The sequence below is a fragment of the Scyliorhinus torazame genome, chromosome 21, assembly GCF_047496885.1.
Source record: "Scyliorhinus torazame isolate Kashiwa2021f chromosome 21, sScyTor2.1, whole genome shotgun sequence".
NCBI lineage: Eukaryota > Metazoa > Chordata > Chondrichthyes > Carcharhiniformes > Scyliorhinidae > Scyliorhinus > Scyliorhinus torazame.
This window is the reverse complement of record NC_092727.1, coordinates 78,856,107-78,877,163: the sequence shown is the minus strand read 5'-3', so window position 1 is coordinate 78,877,163 and position 21,057 is coordinate 78,856,107. Positions and strand designations below refer to the sequence as shown.

The 21,057-nt window shown below is 48.5% G+C and overlaps 1 protein-coding gene across 3 annotated transcripts in view; it reads left to right on the top strand.

Annotated features, from left to right (window-relative positions):
• The window catches only part of mrc2 (mannose receptor, C-type 2), a 603,955-nt gene that overhangs the window by 111,611 nt on the left and 471,287 nt on the right, over positions 1-21,057 (top strand). For 2 of the 3 annotated variants that reach the window (XM_072486972.1, XM_072486973.1), the window contains exon 2: positions 10,193-10,576. In XM_072486972.1, the coding sequence (XP_072343073.1) occupies positions 10,193-10,576 (384 nt within the window). Of the gene's footprint in view, positions 1-9,527; positions 9,601-10,192; positions 10,577-21,057 lie in introns of all 3 variants that reach the window. The other variant, XM_072486974.1, reaches the window with a different exon arrangement.

Below are 21,057 nucleotides of genomic sequence, written 5' to 3'. Positions count from 1 at the left end.
AAGGCATACAGCATGCTTGCCTTCATCGGACGGGGTATTGAGTACAAGAGTCTGCAGGTCATGTTACAGTTGTATAGGACTTTGGTTAGGCCACATTTGGAATACTGCATGCAGTTCTGGTCGCCACATTACCAGAAGGATGTGGATGCTTTAGAGAGTGTGCAGAGGAGGTTCACCAGGATGTTGCCTGGTATGGAGGGTGCTAGCTATGATGAAAGGTTGAGTAGATTGTTTTCGTTGGAAAGACGGAGGTTGAGGGGGGACCTGATTGAGGTCTACAAAATTATGAGTGGTATGGACAGGGTGGATAGCAACAAGCTTTTTCCAAGAGTGGGGGTGTCAATTACAAGGGGTCATGATTTCAAGATGAGAGGGGGAAAGTTTAAGGGAGATGTGCGTGGAAAGTTTTTTATGCAGAGGGTGGTGGGTGCCTGGAACGCTTTGCCAGCGGAGGTGGTAGAGGCGGGCATAATAGCATCATTTAAGATGCATCTAGACAGATATATGAATGGGCGGGGAACCGAGGGAGGTAGATCCTTGGAAAATAGGTGACAGGTTTAGATAAAGGATCTGGATCGCGCGCAGGCTGGGAGGGCCGAAGGGCCTGTTCCTGTGCTGTAATTTCCTTTGTTCTTTGTAATCTGCTGTATTCAATATTTTAGGAGATGTGGTGAGGGATTGGGGTCTAGAGATGAAGTGTGGAATTTCCCACTCCCACCAGCATGGAGAATGGTGGTGGGTAGGGGCTCTTAACTCAGTCCAGATGAGGAAAGGAGGCCCCATCCTTGGTTTGCACAGGACCTTGAGGAGCCAGGGCCTGAACAGCAAGAGGCAGTGGGGCTTAAAGAAGGTCAAGATGCTGTTGAACATGGACCAGTGCACTGGCAAGCATTGGGCCTGACCATGTGTATTGCTGGTTGTACTCTTATCTAGCGATGAGTGAGAGCAATGCCAGACGTGCCCTCGTATGTCCCAGGATGTAGTTACTCATATCTGCCAGCTTCTCCAGTGTGATCTGTGGTTACAGGGACTCTGCTGGAGTAATGCGGAGATCCTGTTCTGAAATGGGTGAATGGGTTTCCGAGTGCCCTTTAGATGTGGTGCCATGAGGTACTGGCACGGTGGGCAACTTCCTGCTCGCTCCAATGCTGAATTACTCACTGGTGCATAATTAATCCACTGAATTACTCACTGGTGCATAATTCATGAGCTCAAAAGTGTAAGATTGCAAGTATTCGCCCACCCTGGTACACCAGCCCCCTCTACCTGGCCACCGAGTGGCATGAAGATAGATGTCTGATCATTTGCCCCTTGGGACATATGCAGACAATCTAGTTAGATTTGCTTACCATCACAGAATTATTGTGGTGCAGAATGAGGCCATTCGTCCCTATCATATCTGCACCGGCTCTCCAAATGAGTATCATGACTTAGTGCCATTCTCCTGCCTTTTCCCCGAACCCCTGCACGTTGTCTATTAAAGTAATCATCTAATGCCCTCTCAAATGTCTTGATTAATCCTGCCTCCACCACACTTCGAGACAGTGAATTCCAGACCCGGACCACTTGCTGTGTGAGAATTTTTTTTTTCACATCGCATTTGCTTCTTTTGCAAATGACTTTAAATCCGCGCCCTCTCGTTCTTGATCCTTTTACGAGTGGGAATAGTTTCTCCCTATCGACTCTGTCCAGCCCTCTCATGATTTTGAATATTTCTATAAAATCTCCTCTTAACCTCCTTCTCTTCAAGAACAGTTCCAACCTCCCCACTCTATCCTCATAACTGAAGTTTCGCATCCCTGGAACCATTCTCATGAATCTTTTCTGCACTCTCTCCAACGTTTTCACATCCTTCCTAGTCTGGCGCCTAGAACTGTACACAATACTCCAGCTGAGGTCTAACTAGTGCCTTGTATAAGTTAACTTCCTTGCTCTTGTACTCTATGCCCCTATTCATAAAGCCCAGAATACTTTATGTTTTATTAACTGCTCTCTCCACCTGTCCTGCCACCTTCAATGATCTATGCATATTTATATCCAGGTCTTGCACCTCTTTAAGAATGTTACCCCTTATTCTATATTGTCTCTCCATGCTCTTCCGACCAAAATGCAGCACCTCATATTTCTCCTCATTGAACATCATCTTCCACCTATCTGCCCACTCCACCAATTTGTCTATGACCTTTTGAAGTTCTACACTGTCCTCTTCACAGTTTACAATATTTCCAGGTTTTGTGCCATCTGCAAACTTTGAAATAATCCCGTGCCCACCAAAATCTAGATGATTAATATATCAGGAAAAGCAAGGGTTCCAATACTGACCCCGAGGGAAGTCCACTACAAACCTCCCTCCAGCTTGGAAAATATCCATTGACCGTAGCTCTCTGCCTCCTATTAGTCAGCCAATTTTGTATTCATGTTGCTACTTTCCCTTTCATTCTATGAGCTATAACTTTTCTCACAAGTCTGCTGTGTGGCATGGTATCGAATGCCTTTTGAAAGTCCAGGTAGACCACATCAACAGCATTACTCTCATTGACCCTTTTTGTTATAGAATCATAGAATCATAGAAGTTTACAGCATGGAAACAGGCCCTTATCTCCTCAAAAAACTCGAGCAAGTTAGACACGATTTCCCCTTTAGAAATCCATGCTGGCTCTTCCTAATCAACCCACATTTTTCCATGTGACTACTAAGTCTATCATGAAAAATTGTTTCTGGAAGCTTCCCCAGCTCCAGTCAGCTGTCCCCTTGATTGGCTGCATTTGTTTAACGGGGGCTACAGCTTCAGCTTATCTAAGGAGAAAGTCAGAACTTGCTCATCGTGGGGACCACATGCAGCTTGTAAAGTCCACTGTTCTCTTTTGTCTTAGAACATATAGTGCAGAAGGAGGCCATTCGGCCCATTGAGTCCGCACCGATCCACTTAAGCCCTCACTTCCACCCTATCCCCGTAACCCAATCCCTCCTCCTAACCATTTTGGTCACTAAAGGCAATTTATCATGGCCAATCCACCTAACCTGCACGTCTTTGGACTGTGGGAGGAAACCGGAGCACTCGGAGGAAACCCACGCAGACACAGGGAGAATGTGCAGATTCCGCACAGACAGTGACCCAGCGGGGAATCGAACCTGGGACCCTGGCGCTGTGAAGCCACAGTGCTATCCACTTATGCTACCGTGCTGCCCTTCTTCTGCTTCTGGGTGGGGTTTAAGGTTTTCACGATTTTGTTAAAGATGGATCATATCGATGATGTCTGGAGCTGCCAACATTGCTCAGATGTATTCTTGCTGGGCTCATCACATGACCTGTAATGTGCTGCATTCCCATCGGTTGCCCGACATGTCCATCCTTGCAACACTTCCCCTTCCAGCACCCAATTGGGAAGGAAGCAAACTCTTCATTGGATGTTTTTCTTTGGTCAAAGAGCCATTTCCCCATCAAGAACAAAATACTGGAAATAAAAATGAAAAATGCCGGCTCTTCATCAGAACTATTCTGATGAAAAACCATCTTGACCTGAAGCGTTAACTCAGTCCCTCACAGATGCTGCCTGACCTGCTAAGTATTTCCAGCATTTTCTGTTTCTAAGCCATTTCCGCAGCTATTTTATTTTCCCATTCGTGTTGCACTGTCCATGACATGAATTTTAATATCATCAGCAAAAAATCTCAGAGTGAAATTAATCTTTCATTAGACCATATGGCCCGTCAAACTTGCTCCGCTATGCAATGTGATCATGGCTGATCGAGGGCTCAACTCCATGTTCCCGCCTTTTCCCCATTTTCCTTAATTCCCCGATGGACCAAAAATCTATCTATCCCAGTGTTAAACGTATCAACGATGGAGCATCCACAATTATCTGAGATAGAGAATTCCAAAGATTCTTTTAGTCAAATAATTTCTCCTCAGCTCAGTCCTAAATGATCTGCCCTTTATCTGGACACTGTATTCCCATGTTTTAGATTCCCTGACCAGAGGAATAATTTCTCAGCGTCCACCCCATCAAGCCCCTTTGGAATTTTGTAGGTTTCAGTGAGGACCCCCCCCCCCCCCTCATTCTTTTAAATTTCAGAGAATATAAACTCAATTTACTCAGCTTCTCATCACAGGACAACCCCCTCATGCCAGGGACTGTTTTACTGAACCTTCGCTGTACCGCCTCCAATGCAAGTATATCCTTCTTAAATGCAAAGACAAATACTGCACACAATATTCCAGATGTGGTCTCACCAAAGTCCTATACAATTATAGCAAGTGAGGGCAGTTGGCGATCGGAGGATATGGGAAGTCCTCCTGTGCTCCCCTGCCTGTAGCTACTCCTACGAGGAGCTCTGTTGTTATGGTATGTTGATGACTTTCCATGACTAACTATGGTGCTTATCCTGTGTGAGGTCTAAGACTCTTCACAGATGATGGCACCAGTTACCTTCCAAAGCGTCATCACCATGCCCTGGGTGGGCATTGCACCTTGCTGATCTCCGTCTTCTGACCCATTGTCCTGCTAACTTGTCAGGACCTTCCTAACCATCCGCAATTCCCAGTCTTCATATTGTAATGACACCATGGGCAAGTGCACAGATAATTGCAGCCCCATTCCAGCCTCTGTAATGTACAGCACGGTAGCATAGTGGTTAGCACAGTTGCTTCACAGCTCCAGGTCCCAGATGTGATTCCCGGCTTGGGTCACTGTCTGTGCAGAGTCTGCACGTGTGTGCGCGGGTTTCCTCCGGGTCCAAAGATGTGCGGGTTAGGTGGATTGGCCACGCTAAATTGCCCTTGGTGTCCAAGAAAAGCTTAAGTGGGGTTACTGGGTTGCGGGGAGGTGTGGGCTTGGGTAAGGTTCTCTTTCCAAACTCCGGTGCAGACTCGATGGGCCGTATGGTCTCCTTCAGCGCTATAAATTCTATGATATCAATTATCCCGTAGTCACAACATAAGTGAATTAATCAATAATTCTTATAAAAATACCCAAAGCCTTTGGCCCTTGAGTACCCAATAATTACAGTCACCAGATTTTAAGTTGAAACATAATTACTGTTTATTTATAACGAGAATAATGATGAAATATGCATCACATATGGTTGGTTAAATATTAATAAGTACTGACTCTTATTTTAATTGGCCTCCCCACCCTCCACACGCACACACCAGACAGACACAGATGGTGGAAAAGGGGAAAAAAACATTAGTGAAAGAGAAAAAAGTCTTTGTTTCAGATGATGGTTCCTAGCATGCTTTCTTCAGAGTAATCTTATAGATTGCCATCTTTGTTTTGCAGCCCACACTGGTTTTCCTGCCGTTTTTAAAAGCACCGTACTCACACCTTTCCTGAAGAGGCAGAGACTTTGTTTTCTCAAACGTTACTTTGTTTGTGGTTCGCCTTCCAGCCTCTGTAATGTAGAAAGGGTAGTATATACAGGCAGCAGGCCTTCTGGGGAAAGATAATCGATTCACACCAGCTTTCCGGGGCAGAGTTAGCAGATTCTGAACTTTGCCTGCAAGGCAAACCTCTTGTAAACCGATTCCTCCAGGCTTACTGTCAATTCAGAAACACAGCCATTCTGGAGAAGGACCTCCTTTGGCGCTGTCAGTAGTCAAACTGAAACTAAATTGGAACCCCGGGACTCTGAAAAACATTCCTGTGGGATCTGATCCAATCACCACCTGTTACCAGGCAGAGCAGAGCCTTTTGGGCCAATTAATTGACCACCAGCCAAATTAATCAAGCCGAGTCCCACCCCACCTCTGTCATTGGTGGCACAGGCCACTGCTTCCTTCTGCCTGAATTAAAGATACAGGCTGCCTTAAAGACATATTACCATAAATTATCCATGGATCAAAAATGTAGCAGGAAAATAAAAGAATGGGGAAATAAGGGAACAAACAAGGATGACCCTTACAATACACAATAGAAGAGATAATGTCCGTGCAGGACACCAGTCAAAGCTGATGGGCTGCTTGCTTAGCAAGCAATGGCTGTCGTGTCGAGATTCCCGGGGTATGGCTGCTGCAGTGTGCAACCCAAATCCTTGAGGTTATAAGTGAGAGTTTGAGAGGTGTGGGACACCAGTTGCCCCTACCCATACCCCTTTTGATGCCTGGCATGGGTTCAAGGGTACAATCCCTCACAAGCATCTCCAGGGTCCCAGGTTCGATTCCCAGCTTGGGTCACTGTCTGTGCGGAGTCTGCACGTTCTCCCCGTGTGTGCATGGGTTTCCTCCGGGTGCTCCGGTTTCCTCCCATAGTCCAAAGATGTGCAAGTTAGGTGGATTGGCCAAGCTAAATTGCCCTTAGTGTCCAAAATTGCCCTTAGTGTTGGGTGGGGTTACTGGGTTATGGGGATAGGGTGGAAGTGTGGACCTTGGGTAGGGTGCTCTTTCCAAGAGCCAGTGCAGTCTCGATGGGCAGAATGGCCTCCTTCCGCACTGTAAATTCTGATTCATCTACTCCTAAGTAAGCTCCAGGAATGTTTCCAACTAGTGTTGGCACCCCTGAGATAGCGGTGTCTTTTCTAAAAATGAGCTGTATTTTCCGGACCGACGTATTTGAGCAACAGAAAGCTAGAGGGAAGAACCTACCTTCTAGGCGAAAGGTCTATAAAGGTTGCAAACTGAAACATAAAAACAAAATTAATACAAAGTAAAATATAGCCAACTAGATCAAAGTCAAACACAGCTTCAGAAACCTTGTGGTTTGTTTTGCTCGTTTCCTGTTTGTTGCATTTGTGAATGTTTAATCAATGAAATTTCACATTTCCTACCCATGGGGATGTAATATTGAGACTATCCTCTTCATCAGTAACAGAAGATAGGTATTGGTGGGATTTTCCAGCCCCACGACTGGTTTGCCTCATCGCTTGCAGAGGGCCCTGCTATGGCAGGGCTGCAAAATTATGACCATTGTCTTTGTTAGTGTCGCTTGTTAAATGATAAATATTTTGCAGGATGCCGGAAACAACTGCTGCGTTTTTCCTTTGAAATTAGCATCACGGGATCTTTTACGTCCACCTAAGCGGGCAGACAGGGCCTCGGCTTCTCGCCTCATCCCGCACTGATGCCTCCCACACTGTCGCACTCCCTTTGTACTGCCCTGGAGTGTCAGCCGAGAATTTTATGCTCTTGCCAGAGCAGGTAATAAAATAGAGAATTCCCGGACAGAAGTGGTTGTGTCTGGAAGGGTCTCCCACACGGAATACGGTTTAGGGTGGTCTTAATTCTGTTGGTGGGAACTGGGCTCTGGGGTCCAGCCCACAAAATTGTCCCGAGTCCCCACCTTTTCTCAGATTCTCCTGTGCAGCTACTCAGCTGTCTCTGAGTGGAATTGGACTGGGAAAGGATTTCACAATCTGTCTGGGTGTACTCCCAATAGATTTGAATCAAATTACTTCGCTCACTAGCTGCCCCACCTGGCACTTTTGCCCCATCTCCAGTACTTTCTTTCTTAAAGTTATTTTGTTTAATAACCCTGTGATTGCACGGAGTAGTGTCCTGGAGATTTGGCAACACTTCCCCTGCCCCCGAGGTTTGGTGCTGAGCCATGTTGTTGGGACAGGGTAGGCAGTCCATCCATCTCCCACGCTGACCGTGCTTGAGGCTGAGAGAAGGCGGCCAAAATTTAAATGTCCATCAACTTGGATAGCGCACAATGCGCCAGCAGCAAATAAGGGTTTCTTTTAGAGAGGAGAAGTAATAGGCTTGAGTCTGAGGCAATGGCACCGTTAGGAATATCCTGAGAATATAGACAGAGCCTTTGGGAAGAGTAAGCTGTTTGAGCATAAGCTGTGTAAACAGAGAGTGCGGGACTGTCTCTTGTTCAAATAAACAAGCAGAATAGAAGCTGCTGTGACGGATGTTAACTCAGGAATGCTGTGCTGATGTTGCAGAATATCGAGTGTGACTGATGGGGCAAGAGGGTTATTTTAGCTTATCCCATCCAACTAGATATTAATTAGATTGAGTTGGTGCCACATTTCAATCCTACCTTGTTTGCTGAGTGGCTATCCCTCTTTCCTCTGAATCCCAAGGTTATGATTTCAAGCCCCTGTCCAGAAACTTGAGCCCATAATCTCTCCTGACAGTTCGTTATGGTGCCGGGGGAGTGCTGCACTGTCAGAAATGCCAGCTGGGATTCTCCGCGCCTCCCCCGAAATCGCGCTCGGCGCGGGGACGGAGAATGGAGTCTCAGACCCGTGGGGCCGGGACGTGATTCTCCGCGGACCGGAGAATTGCCGCCAGCCATGCACGGTCGACGTGGGGCTGGTTGGGGGCCGTTGAAAGAGGCCCCTGCGGTGATTCTCTGCGATCGACCGGGTGAGTTCCCGCCGACTTCCGCCGGCGTGTTTCCAACCTGGTTCCATTCAGTGGGAGCTCGGACTCGCGGCTGCACTGGCCGTACTGGTGGGGGGGGGGAAATCAGACTTGGGGGGGCTCTCCACGACGGACAGACTCGCAATCGGGGGCTACCGATGGGCGGGTGCACGCAATCTGGGGCTGCCTATCTTCTTCCGCGCTGGCCCACTGTATCGCTACGCCATGATGCCGGCGCATAAACGGCCGCCACACACATGCGCGGACCCGCAGCCGGAAATGCAGAGCTCCGTATCAGCAGCAGGAGCTGCGCGGCGCACAGCGGGAACCTTCCAACCCTCTTAAATCTGAGAATCACTCCAGACTTTTTATAAAATGTCTGGAGTAATTCGCCCCCGTTTTCCGTCAGGCGTGGGGACATAGCCCCATTTTCGGAGAATCCCGGCTGCCATCTTCTGGATTGGCTGTTTCGCTAAAGCCCCATTTGGCCTCTGTGGCAGTCAAAAGATCTGATGACACTGCTTCGAAGTAGAGGAGGGGAGATCTCCCCGGTGAACTAGCCAACATTCATCCTTTCACCAACATAATTCAAACAGATTAGCTGCTCATTAGCTCATTGCTGTTTGTAGAATCTTACTGTGCACAAATTGGCACTGCTGCATTTTCTACATCACAGCAGATACTGCCCTTCAAAAAGAACGTCACTGGCTGGAAAGCACTTTGGAAGTTTGTGGGGTTAGGAAGGGTGCTGTATGAATGCAAATTTCATAGTTCCTTGTATTAATGGCAGGGATTGACACTGTAGATTCCCTACCTTAGGAACACTAATTGTAGTGAGTGGGAGAAGGAATTCACAGTAGAATTATATGCGCTGCAAAGAGTGGGCTTGAAGGACTGAACAGGCCTATATTGGACTCCATTCAACCCAACTATGATCTCAAGGTATAATATTCTGTCTTGTCTAACTTCCTGCCCTCTTTCACAAAGCTAGGAGAGATAATTTGTGTGCTGATGTCAGGGTGGGATGGGGATGTGTGAAAAGGATGACCAATGCAATCCTTTTAGCTGCTCAGGAGCTGGTGTTAAGTCCAAATTGCCCCCAAAGATCTGCACAGCCTTCTGCTAGGGCAGTTTTTCATCAGGTTGTTAGTAGAGTTGCAGTTGAGGATTAGCTTCTAGCCACATGAGTAACCCGCTTCATTTACATATCTCCTAGCCATCCGCTGCGGAGGAGAAACCCAGTATAATCACCAGAAGTCAGCGGTTGGAAGAACATAGATTTTGTTAAGGTAACATAATGTATTCCCACGGCAGTGAACTATTTACATTACACAGTCCCGTTGGAACAACCAACATTCCGGTCCCTGTTCGGGCCGGCTTTTATGCTCGATCTTACAAGCCTCAGCTGAGTGGGCCTCCGCCCACTAGTGGGAAAGCTCGTATTCCACGAGCCCCATGGGGAGATCAATTACGGTTTTCCCATGGGCCTTGGGAGGGTGATTATACCCAGGGTGGCTCAGCTTAGCTGTACACTATCAACATATATCTGACCACTGCATCCATCTCCCTGCTGATTATCACTGTATCTCACTCTCTTCAATGTGAGATACAAATTGCCCTATGTTGTGTGGGAGTGGACTGTGTGGTATATAATCTTGTCTGAGCTGTAGATGTTCAGTACAACAATGTAGTATGTACACATAGCAATGCATGTGATGGTACAATATGTGTGCAGTTTTTAGCTCTGAGTGAAAGATCTATATTATTAGATCTATATTGCCCACAATTTAATATTGCTGTAATCTGGTTTAATATTGTTGAACATTGGTTCCACTCATGAACTCTTGTCCTTGGTTTTAATTATATCTTTCTGACTTGCAGATACCAGTATATTTGTAATACACAGTGAGAAAGCAGGGAGCTGCCTGGAGAGCAAGGGGACGAGTGTAAGACTGGCTCTGTCCTGCAACGAAAGCTTCGACCAACAACAATGGAAGTGGGTGTCTAGACTGCGCCTCTTTAACCTGGGGTCCAAGCAGTGTCTGAGCATCCAGAGGCAGAACGACACAGAGCCCACGCTGGGTATGACGGAGTGTGACCAGGAGTCTGCCCAGATGCGATGGCATTGCAACAACCTGGGCAGGCAGCTCAGCAGCTTCCTGAACCGGCAATCTAAAACCAGTACCCCAGGGCCCAGCATGGACCAAACTGACGTGTGGCGAATTTACAACACCGACGAGGACCTGTGCGCTCGACCTTATCATGGTAAGAGTGGATATTATTGAAACCCATGGGAGTTCCCACTCATTAAAACCTCACCTGAGTAATCACTGCATTAGCCCATTCAGGCAGTGTCAATGAAAGAAGGCCTGCATTTCCATAACACCTTTAACGGCTTCAGTATGTCCCAAAGTGCTTTAGTCGATCACTGTTGTAATGTGGGAAAACACAGTAATTGGTTTGCCCAAATGTCAACCACGGTGCCAAGCAAATTCATAAACTTGGTTTGCAATCCTCACGGAAAAGTGGAGAGAATTGCAAATAGACTCCAAAATACAACCAACTTCCCTCAAGTCTGTGTAATACAAATGAAATTCACGCAGAAAACTGCTGCATACCACAGACCAAAAAAGCCCATTTGTACATGTAAATTGTGGAATGAAATGTCCAATTGGCCCAACAATAATGCTGATATTTGTCATTATTCTCAAGATGTGGACATCGCTGGTAAGGCCAGCATTTATTGTCCATTGCGAGTTGCCTGAGAAGATGGTAACCCTCTTGAACTGCTGCATTTACAGCAGGTTTGATACCCCTGGCTGACTCACTAAGTCACTTCAGAGGACAGTTAAGAGTCGATCACATTGGTTTTGACTGGAGTCACATGTAGGCCAGAGCAGGTAAATTCGACAGGCTTCCCCTCCTGTAGGGCAGTCATGAACCAGTTGCCCTCTTTATGACAACCCAACAGTTTCATGGTCACTTTTACTGATTTCATTTTAACAGTGAATTTGAAATCTCAAACTGCCCGAGTGGGATGTAGGCTGTAGAATATTAATTGGGTCTCGGACTTCCGGGTGCGGCGATGACCAGCTGAGTCGCACGTTTCGGCAGCTCCCTGTGAAACGGACTTTTGGGCTCTTGATAGGAGCCCCAACGGCTATTTTGACGGCTAAAAACACTGTGCGGTAAACCAGAAGGGAATCCCCCCTGGATACGGATGGAAAAAGGAGGAGAGAGTGGCCAGATTGCAGTGGATCCTTTAGAACAGTGGCAAGGAAGGCAAGCAAAAACCAAAATGGCGTCGGAAGGTGGCAGTTTAACATGGGGCCCTGAACAACAAGAGTTCTTGAAATGCTGTGTGGAAGAGATCAAAAAGGAAATGAAGAAAGAGCTGTTGGCCCCGATACTACAGGCGATCGAAGGGCTAAAGGAGGAACAAAAGACCCAGGAGCGGGAGCTTCGAGTCGTGAAGGCAAAGGCAGCCGAGAATGAGGACGATATACAGGGCCTGGTGGTGAAGACGGAGACGCAGGAGGCACATCAGAAACGATGTGTGGAAAGGTTGGAGGCACTGGAGAACAACGCAAGGAGGAACAACCTGAGGATTCTTGGTCTTCCTGAAGGTGTGGAGGGAGCGGACGTCGGGGCATATGTGAGCACGATGCTGCACTCGTTAATGGGAGCGGAGGCCCCGGCGGGTCCGTTGGAGGTGGAGGGAGCATACCAAGTGATGGCGCGAGGACCGAGAGCAGGAGAAATTCCCAGAGCCATAGTGGTGAGATTCCTCCGTTTTAAGGATAGAGAAATGGTCCTTAGATGGGCAAAGAAAACTCGGAGCAGTAAATGGGAGAACGCGGTGATCCGCGTTTATCAAGACTGGAGTGCGGAGGTGGCGAGAAGGAGGGCGAGCTTTAATCGGGCCAAGGCGGTGCTTCATAAAAAGAAGATAAAATTTGGAATGCTGCAACCGGCAAGACTGTGGGTCACATATCAAGGGAGGCACCACTACTTTGAGACGGCGGATGAAGCGTGGACTTTTATTGTGGAAGAAAAACTGGAATGAGCGGGTTATTAAAAAGAACGTTCGAACAAAGTGGTGGGGCGAATGTGGGGGGCAAAGAGGGGTTTTATGTACTAATCCTGCGATGTGGTAACTTTTCTCTCTCCCACAGGTGGTGATGGGGGGAGGTGGAGGAGATGGGGCGTTGGCCATTGGGGGCGGGGCCAAGGGAGAAGCGCGGGCTTGGTTCCCGCGCTATGATAATCATGGCGGGAATAGAGAAGCAGGAAGGAGGGGGCGTCGCACGGTGCGAGCCGAGGTCACGGGGGGAAGCCGAGGTCAGCCAGAGTTTGCTGACTTCTGGGAGCAACATGGGGGGAGTAATTACGCTAGCGGGGGATCTAGCGGGGGGGGGGGAGGTGGGAGGGGGGAATTACTGGGTTGCTGCTGCTGGGGAGAGGGGGGAGCTGGTATGGGAGAGGATGGGCGGGGGGGCACCGCCTGGGGGAGATACAACTGCGGGGGAACCGGGTGAGGAGCTGGAAAAAGGTGATGGCTAATCGACAAGGGGGGTGGGGTAGGAAGCCCCCCAACTCGGCTGATCACGTGGAACGTGAGAGGGCTGAACGGGGAGATAAAGAGGGCACGGGTACTCGCACACCTTAAGAAACTTAAGGCAGATGTGGTTATGTTACAGGAAACGCACCTGAAACTGATAGACCAGGTTAGGCTACGCAAAGGATGGGTGGGGCAGGTGTTCCATTCGGGGCTAGATGCGAAAAACAGGGGGGTGGCTATATTAGTGGGGAAGCGGGTAATGTTCGAGGCAAAGACTATAGTGGCGGATAACGGGGGCAGATACGTGATGGTGAGTGGCAAACTACAGGGGGAGACGGTGGTTTTGGTAAACGTATATGCCCCGAACTGGGATGATGCCAATTTTATGAGGCGGATGCTAGGACGCATTCCGGACCTAGAGATGGGAAAGCTGATAATGGGGGGAGATTTTAATACGGTGTTGGAACCAGGGCTGGATAGGTCGAAGTCCAGGACTGGAAGGAGGCCGGCAGCAGCCAAGGTACTTAAAGATTTTATGGAGCAGATGGGAAGTGTAGACCCGTGGAGATTTAGCAGACCTAGGAGTAAGGAGTTCTCGTTTTTCTCCTATGTCCATAAAGTCTACTCGCGAATAGACTTTTTTGTGCTGGGTAGGGCATTGATCCCGAAGGTGAAGGGAACGGAGTATACGGCTATAGCCATTTCGGATCACGCTCCACACTGGGTGGACTTGGAGATAGGGGAGGAAACAGGAGGGCGCCCACCCTGGAGAATGGACATGGGACTAATGGCAGATGAGGGGGTGTGTCTAAGGGTGAGGGGGTGCATTGAAAAGTACTTGGAACTCAATGATAATGGGGAGGTCCAGGTGGGAGTGGTCTGGGAGGCGTTGAAGGCGGTGGTTAGAGGGGAGCTGATATCAATAAGGGCACATAAAGGGAAGCAGGAGAGTAAGGAACGGGAGCGGTTGCTGCAAGAACTTTTGAGGGTGGACAGACAATATGCGGAAGCACCGGAGGAGGGACTGTACAGGGAAAGGCAAAGGCTACATGTAGAATTTGACTTGCTGACTACAGGCACTGCAGAGGCACAATGGAGGAAGGCACAGGGTGTACAGTACGAATATGGGGAGAAGGCGAGCAGGTTGCTGGCACACCAATTGAGGAAAAGGGGAGCAGCGAGGGAAATAGGGGGAGTGAGGGATGAGGAAGGAGAGATGGAGCGGGGAGCGGAGAGAGTGAATGGAGTGTTCAAGACATTTTATAAAAAATTATATGAAGCTCAACCCCCGGATGGGAGGGAGAGAATGATGGGCTTCTTGGATCAGCTGGAATTTCCCAAGGTGGAAGGGCAGGAAAGGGTGGGACTGGGAGCACAGATCGAGGTAGAAGAAGTGGTGAAAGGAATTAGGAGCATGCAGGCGGGAAAGGCCCCGGGACCGGATGGATTCCCAGTCGAATTCTATAGAAAATATGTGGACTTGCTCGCCCCGGTACTGACGAGGACCTTTAATGAGGCAAAGGAAAGGGGACAACTGCCCCCGACTATGTCTGAAGCAACGATATCGCTTCTCTTAAAGAAGGAAAAGGACCCGCTACAATGCGGGTCCTATAGACCTATTTCCCTCCTAAATGTAGATGCCAAGGTCCTGGCCAAGGTAATGGCAATGAGAATAGAGGAATGTGTCCCGGGGGTGGTCCACGAGGACCAAACTGGGTTTGTGAAGGGGAGACAGCTGAACACGAATATACGGAGGTTGTTAGGGGTAATGATGATGGCCCCACCAGAGGGAGAAACGGAGATAGTAGTGGCGATGGATGCCGAGAAAGCATTTGATAGAGTGGAGTGGGATTATTTGTGGGAGGTGTTGAGGAGATTTGGTTTTGGAGAGGGGTATGTTAGATGGGTGCAGCTGTTGTATAGGGCCCCAGTGGCGAGCGTGGTCACGAATGGACGGGGATCTGCATATTTTCGGCTCCATAGAGGGACAAGGCAGGGATGCCCTCTGTCCCCATTATTGTTTGCACTGGCGATTGAGCCCCTGGCGATAGCGTTGAGGGGTTCCAAGAAGTGGAGGGGAGTACTTAGGGGAGGAGAAGAGCACCGGGTATCTTTGTATGCGGACGATTTGCTACTATACGTGCCGGACCCGGCGGAGGGGATGCCAGAAATAATGCGGATACTTGGGGAGTTTGGGGATTTTTCAGGGTATAAATTGAACATGGGGAAAAGTGAGTTGTTTGTGGTGCATCCAGGGGAGCAGAGTAGAGAAATAGAGGACCTACCGTTGAGGAAGGTAACAAGGGACTTTTGTTACCTGGGGATCCAGATAGCTAAGAATTGGGGCACATTGCATAGGTTAAATTTAACGCGGTTGGTGGAACAGATGGAGGAGGATTTCAAGAGATGGGATATGGTATCCCTGTCAATGGCAGGGAGGGTGCAGGCGGTTAAGATGGTGGTCCTCCCGAGATTCCTCTTTGTGTTTCAGTGCCTCCCGGTGGTGATCACGAAGGCTTTTTTTAAAAGGATTGAAAAGAGCATCATGGGTTTTGTGTGGGCCGGGAAGACCCCGAGAGTGAGGAAGGGATTCTTACAGCGTAGCAGGGATAGGGGGGGGCTGGCACTACCGAGCCTAAGTGAGTATTATTGGGCCGCTAATATTTCAATGGTGAGTAAGTGGATGGGAGAGGAGGAGGGAGCGGCGTGGAAGAGATTAGAGAGGGCGTCCTGTAGGGGGACTAGCCTACAGGCTATGGTGACAGCCCCATTGCCGTTCTCACCGAGGAACTACACCACAAGCCCGGTGGTGGTGGCTACACTGAAGATTTGGGGACAGTGGAGACGGCATAGAGGAAAGACTGGAGCCTTGGGGGGGTCCCCGATAAGAAACAACCATAGGTTTGCCCCGGGGGGAATGGATGGGGGATATGGAATGTGGCAAAGAGCAGGAATAACGCAACTGAAAGATCTGTTTGTGGATGGGAGCGCTGACCGAGAAATATGGGTTGCCCCAAGGGAATGCATTCAGGTATATGCAACTGAGGGCTTTTGCGAGGCAACAGGTGAGGGAATTCCCGCAGCTCCCGACACAAGAGGTGCAGGACAGAGTGATCTCAAAGACATGGGTGGGGGATGGTAAGGTGTCAGATATATATAGGGAAATGAGGGACGAAGGGGAGACTATGGTAGATGAACTAAAAGGGAAATGGGAAGAAGAGCTGGGGGAGGAGATCGAGGAGGGGCTGTGGGCAGATGCCCTAAGCAGGGTAATCTCGTCGTCCTCGTGTGCCAGGCTAAGCCTGATTCAGTTTAAGGTATTACACAGGGCACATATGACTGGAGCACGGCTCAGTAAATTTTTTGGGGTGGAGGATAGGTGTGCGAGGTGCTCGAGAAGCCCAGCGAATCATACCCATATGTTTTGGTCATGCCCGGCACTACAGGGGTTTTGGATGGGGGTGACAAAGGTGCTTTCGAAAGTAGTAGGAGTCCGGGTCGAACCAAGCTGGGGGTTGGCTATATTTGGGGTTGCACAAGAGCCGGGAGTGCAGGAGGCGAGAGAGGCCGGTGTTTTGGCCTTTGCGTCCCTAGTAGCCCGGCGCAGGATATTGCTAATGTGGAAGGAAGCCAAGCCCCCGAGGGTGGAGACGTGGATAAATGACATGGCGGGGTTTATAAAGCTAGAGCGGATTAAGTTTGTCCTCAGGGGGTCGGCTCAAGGGTTCACCAGGCGGTGGCAACCGTTCGTCGAATACCTCGCAGAAAGATAGACGGAATGGGAAAAAGAAGGCAGCAGCAGCAGCCCAGGATCGGGGGGGGGGGGGGGGGGGGGGGGAGGGATGGTGGGGGGGGGGGGGGAGGAGGAACCAGAAGGACTCTCAGGGTTGTTAATATATACTGTATAGTATGTATCGGTCGTTGCTACAGATAATTATATATTGGACTGTTAAATTATATTTTTGGAGAGTGTTACTTGTGACAAGGCAGTTGCCAATTAGGGCTAGTTTTTATTTTTGTTATTTATTATTTATTCATTTTTTGTTTATAAAATAGGTCATTGTTATTTGTGTTGTTATAATATTGTGTAAAGGATGCACAATGTACTGTGTTGGTTGACCAAAAATTTTCAATAAAATATTTAATAAAAAAAATAAAAATTAATCGGGTCTCTGACACGTTTGCTGTTGTGTTTAAAAATGCTCTTGGGTAGCGTGTTGGTTTAATGCATGTCATTGCTGTAAACATGGATTTGTTCCAGTGGCTGGGAGCATAGCGCTTTGAGTTGCTTTTCGTTTCTTGCACGTTGTGGGAGGAGCCTGACCACACCGCGTACTGTCACAGGACACAGTCCCAGATTTGACAAACACTTTATCAGCCGAGTTCAATCAGGCAACTTCCTGAGGCAGGCCTAGATTGACTTTGCACCGTGTTACACACACCTTCTTTTGCTTTGCAATCGCAGTAAAATAAAGAGAAGGAAGATTTGCATTCATAACATAGCGGGTAGCTCGGTAGAACAGTGGTTAGCACAGTTGCTTCACAGCTCCAGGGTCCCAGGTTCGATTCCTGATTTGGATCACTGACTGTGTGGAGTCTGCACGTTCCCCCGTGTCCGCGTGGGTTTCCTCCGGGTGCTCCGGTTTCCTCCCACAGTCCAAAGATGTGCAGGTTAGGTGGATTGGCCATGTTAAATTGCCCTCAGTGTCCAAAAAGGTTAGGTGGGGTTACTGGGTTACGGGGATAGGGTTGAGGCATGGGCTTAAGATTTAAGGTGGCCTTAAATAGGGTGCTCTTTCCAAGAGCCGGTGCAGACTTGATGGGCCGAATGGCCTCCTTCTGCATTGTAAGTTCTATGATTCTATACAGCACCTTTCACAACCAAGGACTTCCTAAAGTACCTTGCAGTCAATGAAATACCTTTATTGTTGTCATGTAGAAGGTACAATTAAGATGTCATAAAAGTGAGATCATCATTCATTCCAACCATGAATACTGTTTACCTATATATGGCTAATGTAACTTTATTTATAGAAAGAAAGTTCCCTGAAGTTTAGATAATTTAGGGATTGTGGTTAGCCTTAGTTGATGGTCATAACCCAGTTAGTGGGAGAGTGATGATGTGATTAATGAGAGGATCCAGATGTGTGTCAGAAAATTTCATTGTTCAGTTCTGCTGGAAACATTGAGCTCTAGTAGCAGCTTTTGCAAAAGGATGTCAGATTAAGCAGTGGTCTGACACAGACAAGAATCTGCAGGATGTTTCCTGACAGGATCTCTCTCTCTCTCTCTTCAAGCAGCATTTCCGAGAGATCTCTATTCAAATGTATAGTAGGTAATCCTGTGTTTGCTAACAGTATTTACAAGTGACTTTTGACCTGTGATGGGTTTTGCTTGATTGGAGATAGATAAGGTATCAGGTAGAAGTTAAAGTGTTTTCTTTTATTGTTAAGAATTGTTTAACTGATAATTGTAAGTTATTTTCTGTACTGTTAATATAGTTTAATCCTTTGTTAATAATAATGTTTGTTTTAATATTCTACATATCTAGAATCCCCCCTGGAGCGAAGTATCTTTTGCTCACAATTTTACAATTTTTTTTTAAAGTGTTTGGGATTCTTGTCCAGTATCCTAACAAGTGTTGGGGTCTGATCCAGGATCTTAACATGTTCTGATTTTTTAATGTTGACTGAGGGATAATTATTGATTGGGACACAATGGGGTACTTTCCTGCTCTTCTTAAGAAAGTGCTGTTAGATCTTTTGCCTCCACCAAAGGGCCTCTCATTTGAAATATGGATGCTTCATCTAACATTCAGGCCCAGTGTCCGCACACTCTCGCTAAGATTCTGCTGTTCTTGGATAGGAGTGAGCCTGGGACCTGTAGTATTGTGTGGGTTTTGGGGGGGGGAGACAGGGGTCGGGGGCATGGAAGAGTTGAGTGGAATCACTGGCAATGAGAGTATACTGAACCAACACAAAGGAAGGGGGAGCTGAAGACTACCAAGCCAGTGGGAATGGGTTATCCCAGCTTCTTTATGCATCAGGGGCTGCTGGACCTTTAGCCCACCTCTCCACAACAAAGACATTTGAGCGCCCTGTTGAGAAAAATGTATTTTACGGAGTGAGAATGCACCAGCGAATTTGGTTAACAAAGAGCAATACAGCAGACCGGATGGGTTCCCGGTGGAATTTTATCGGAAATACGTGGACCTGCTGGTCCCGCTTCTGACGAGAACCTTTAATGAGTCCAGGGAAAGGGGGACGTTGCCCCCGACGATGTCGGAGGCGACGATATCGCTGCTCTTGAAAAGGGACAAAGACCCGCTGCAGTGCGGGTCTTACAGGCCTATTTCCCTCCTGAATGTAGATGCCAAGCTTTTGGCCAAGGTGATGGCGACGAGGATGGAGGATTGTGTTCCGGGGGTGGTTCACGAGGATCAAACGGGGTTTGTTAAGGGGAGACAATTGAACACTAACATACGGAGGCTGCTGGGTGTGATGATGATGCCCCCGCCGGAGGGGGAGGCGGAGATAGCGGTGGCGATGGATGCAGAGAAAGCATTTGATAGAGTGGAGTGGGATTACCTGTGGGAAGTGTTGAGGAGATTTGGATTTGGAGAGGGGTTTATTGGATGGGTTCAGCTTCTATACAGGGCCCCGGTGGCAAGTGTGATTACAAATAGGCAGAGATCTGACCACTTCCGTCTATACAGAGGGACAAGACAGGGATGTCCTCTGTCCCCGTTACTGTTTGCGTTGGCCACTGGCCATAGCGCTGAGGGGCTCTAGGAAGTGGAGGGGAGTACTTAGGGGAGGAGAAGAGCACCAGGTGTCACTATACGTGGATGATTTGTTGTTGTATGTCGCGGACCCAGTGGAGGGGATGCCCGAGATAATACAGACACTCAGGGAGTTTGGGGAATTTTCAGGATATAAATTGAATATGGGGAAGAGTGAGCTGTTTGTGATGCACCCTGGGGAACAGGGCAGGGGAATAGATGATTTGCCGTTGAGGAGAGTAACAAGGGATTTTCGGTACCTAGGGATCCAGATGGCCAGGAACTGGGGAACCTTGCATAAGCTTAATTTAGTAAGATTGGTGGAGCAGATGGAAGAGGACTTTAGGATATGGGACATGGTGCCCCTGTCACTGGCGGGTAGGGTGCAGGCGGTTAAAATGGTGGTCCTTCCGCGGTTTCTTTTTGTGTTCCAGTGCCTCCCTGTGATGATTACAAAGGCCTTTTTCAAGAAAGTGGATAAGAGCATTATGAGTTTTGTGTGGGCTGGGAAGACCCCAAGAGTGAAGAGGGGGTTCCTGCAGCGTAGTAGGGATAGGGGGGGACTGGCACTGCCGAGTTTAAGTGACTATTATTGGGCCGCCAACATATCAATGGTATGCAAGTGGATGGGGGAAGGGGAGGGAGCGGTGTGGAAAAGTCTAGAGATGGCGTCCTGTAGGGGAACCAGCCTAAAAGCATTAGCGACAGCGCCTTTACCGTTCTCCCCGAGGAAATACACCACAGGTCCAGTGGTGGTGGCAACGCTGAAAATTTGGGGGCAGTGGAGACGGCATAAGGGAGTGACGGGTGCCTCGGTGAGGTCCCCGATAAGGAACAACCACAGGTTCATCCCGGGGAAGATAGATGGGGGATTTAAAGCCTGGCAGAGAGCAGGGATTGTGAAATTGAAGGATTTGTTCCTAGGCGGGACGTTTGCGAGTCTGGGAGCACTGACAGAAAAATATGGGTTGCCACCGGGGAATGCATTTCGATATATGCAACTGAGGGCTTTTGCGAGGCAACAGGTGAGGGAATTTCCGCGGCTCCCGGCGCAAGAGATTCAGGACAGAGTGATTTTGGGGGCATGGGTGGGGGATGGTAGGGTGTCAGATATATACAGAGAAATGAGAGACGAGGGGGAGACGATGGTGGAGGAGCTGAAAGGAAAATGGGAAGAGGAGCTAGGGGAAGAGATTGAGGAGGGGCTGTGGGCAGATGCCTTAAGTAGGGTAAACTTTTCGTCCTCATGCGCCAGGCTCAGCCTGATACAATTCAAGGTTCTACATAGGGCGCACATGACTGGAGCAAGGTTAAGTAGATTTTTTGGAGTGGAGGATAGATGCGGGAGATGTGCGGGAAGCCCAGCGAACCACACCCACATGTGTTGGTCATGCCCGGTACTGC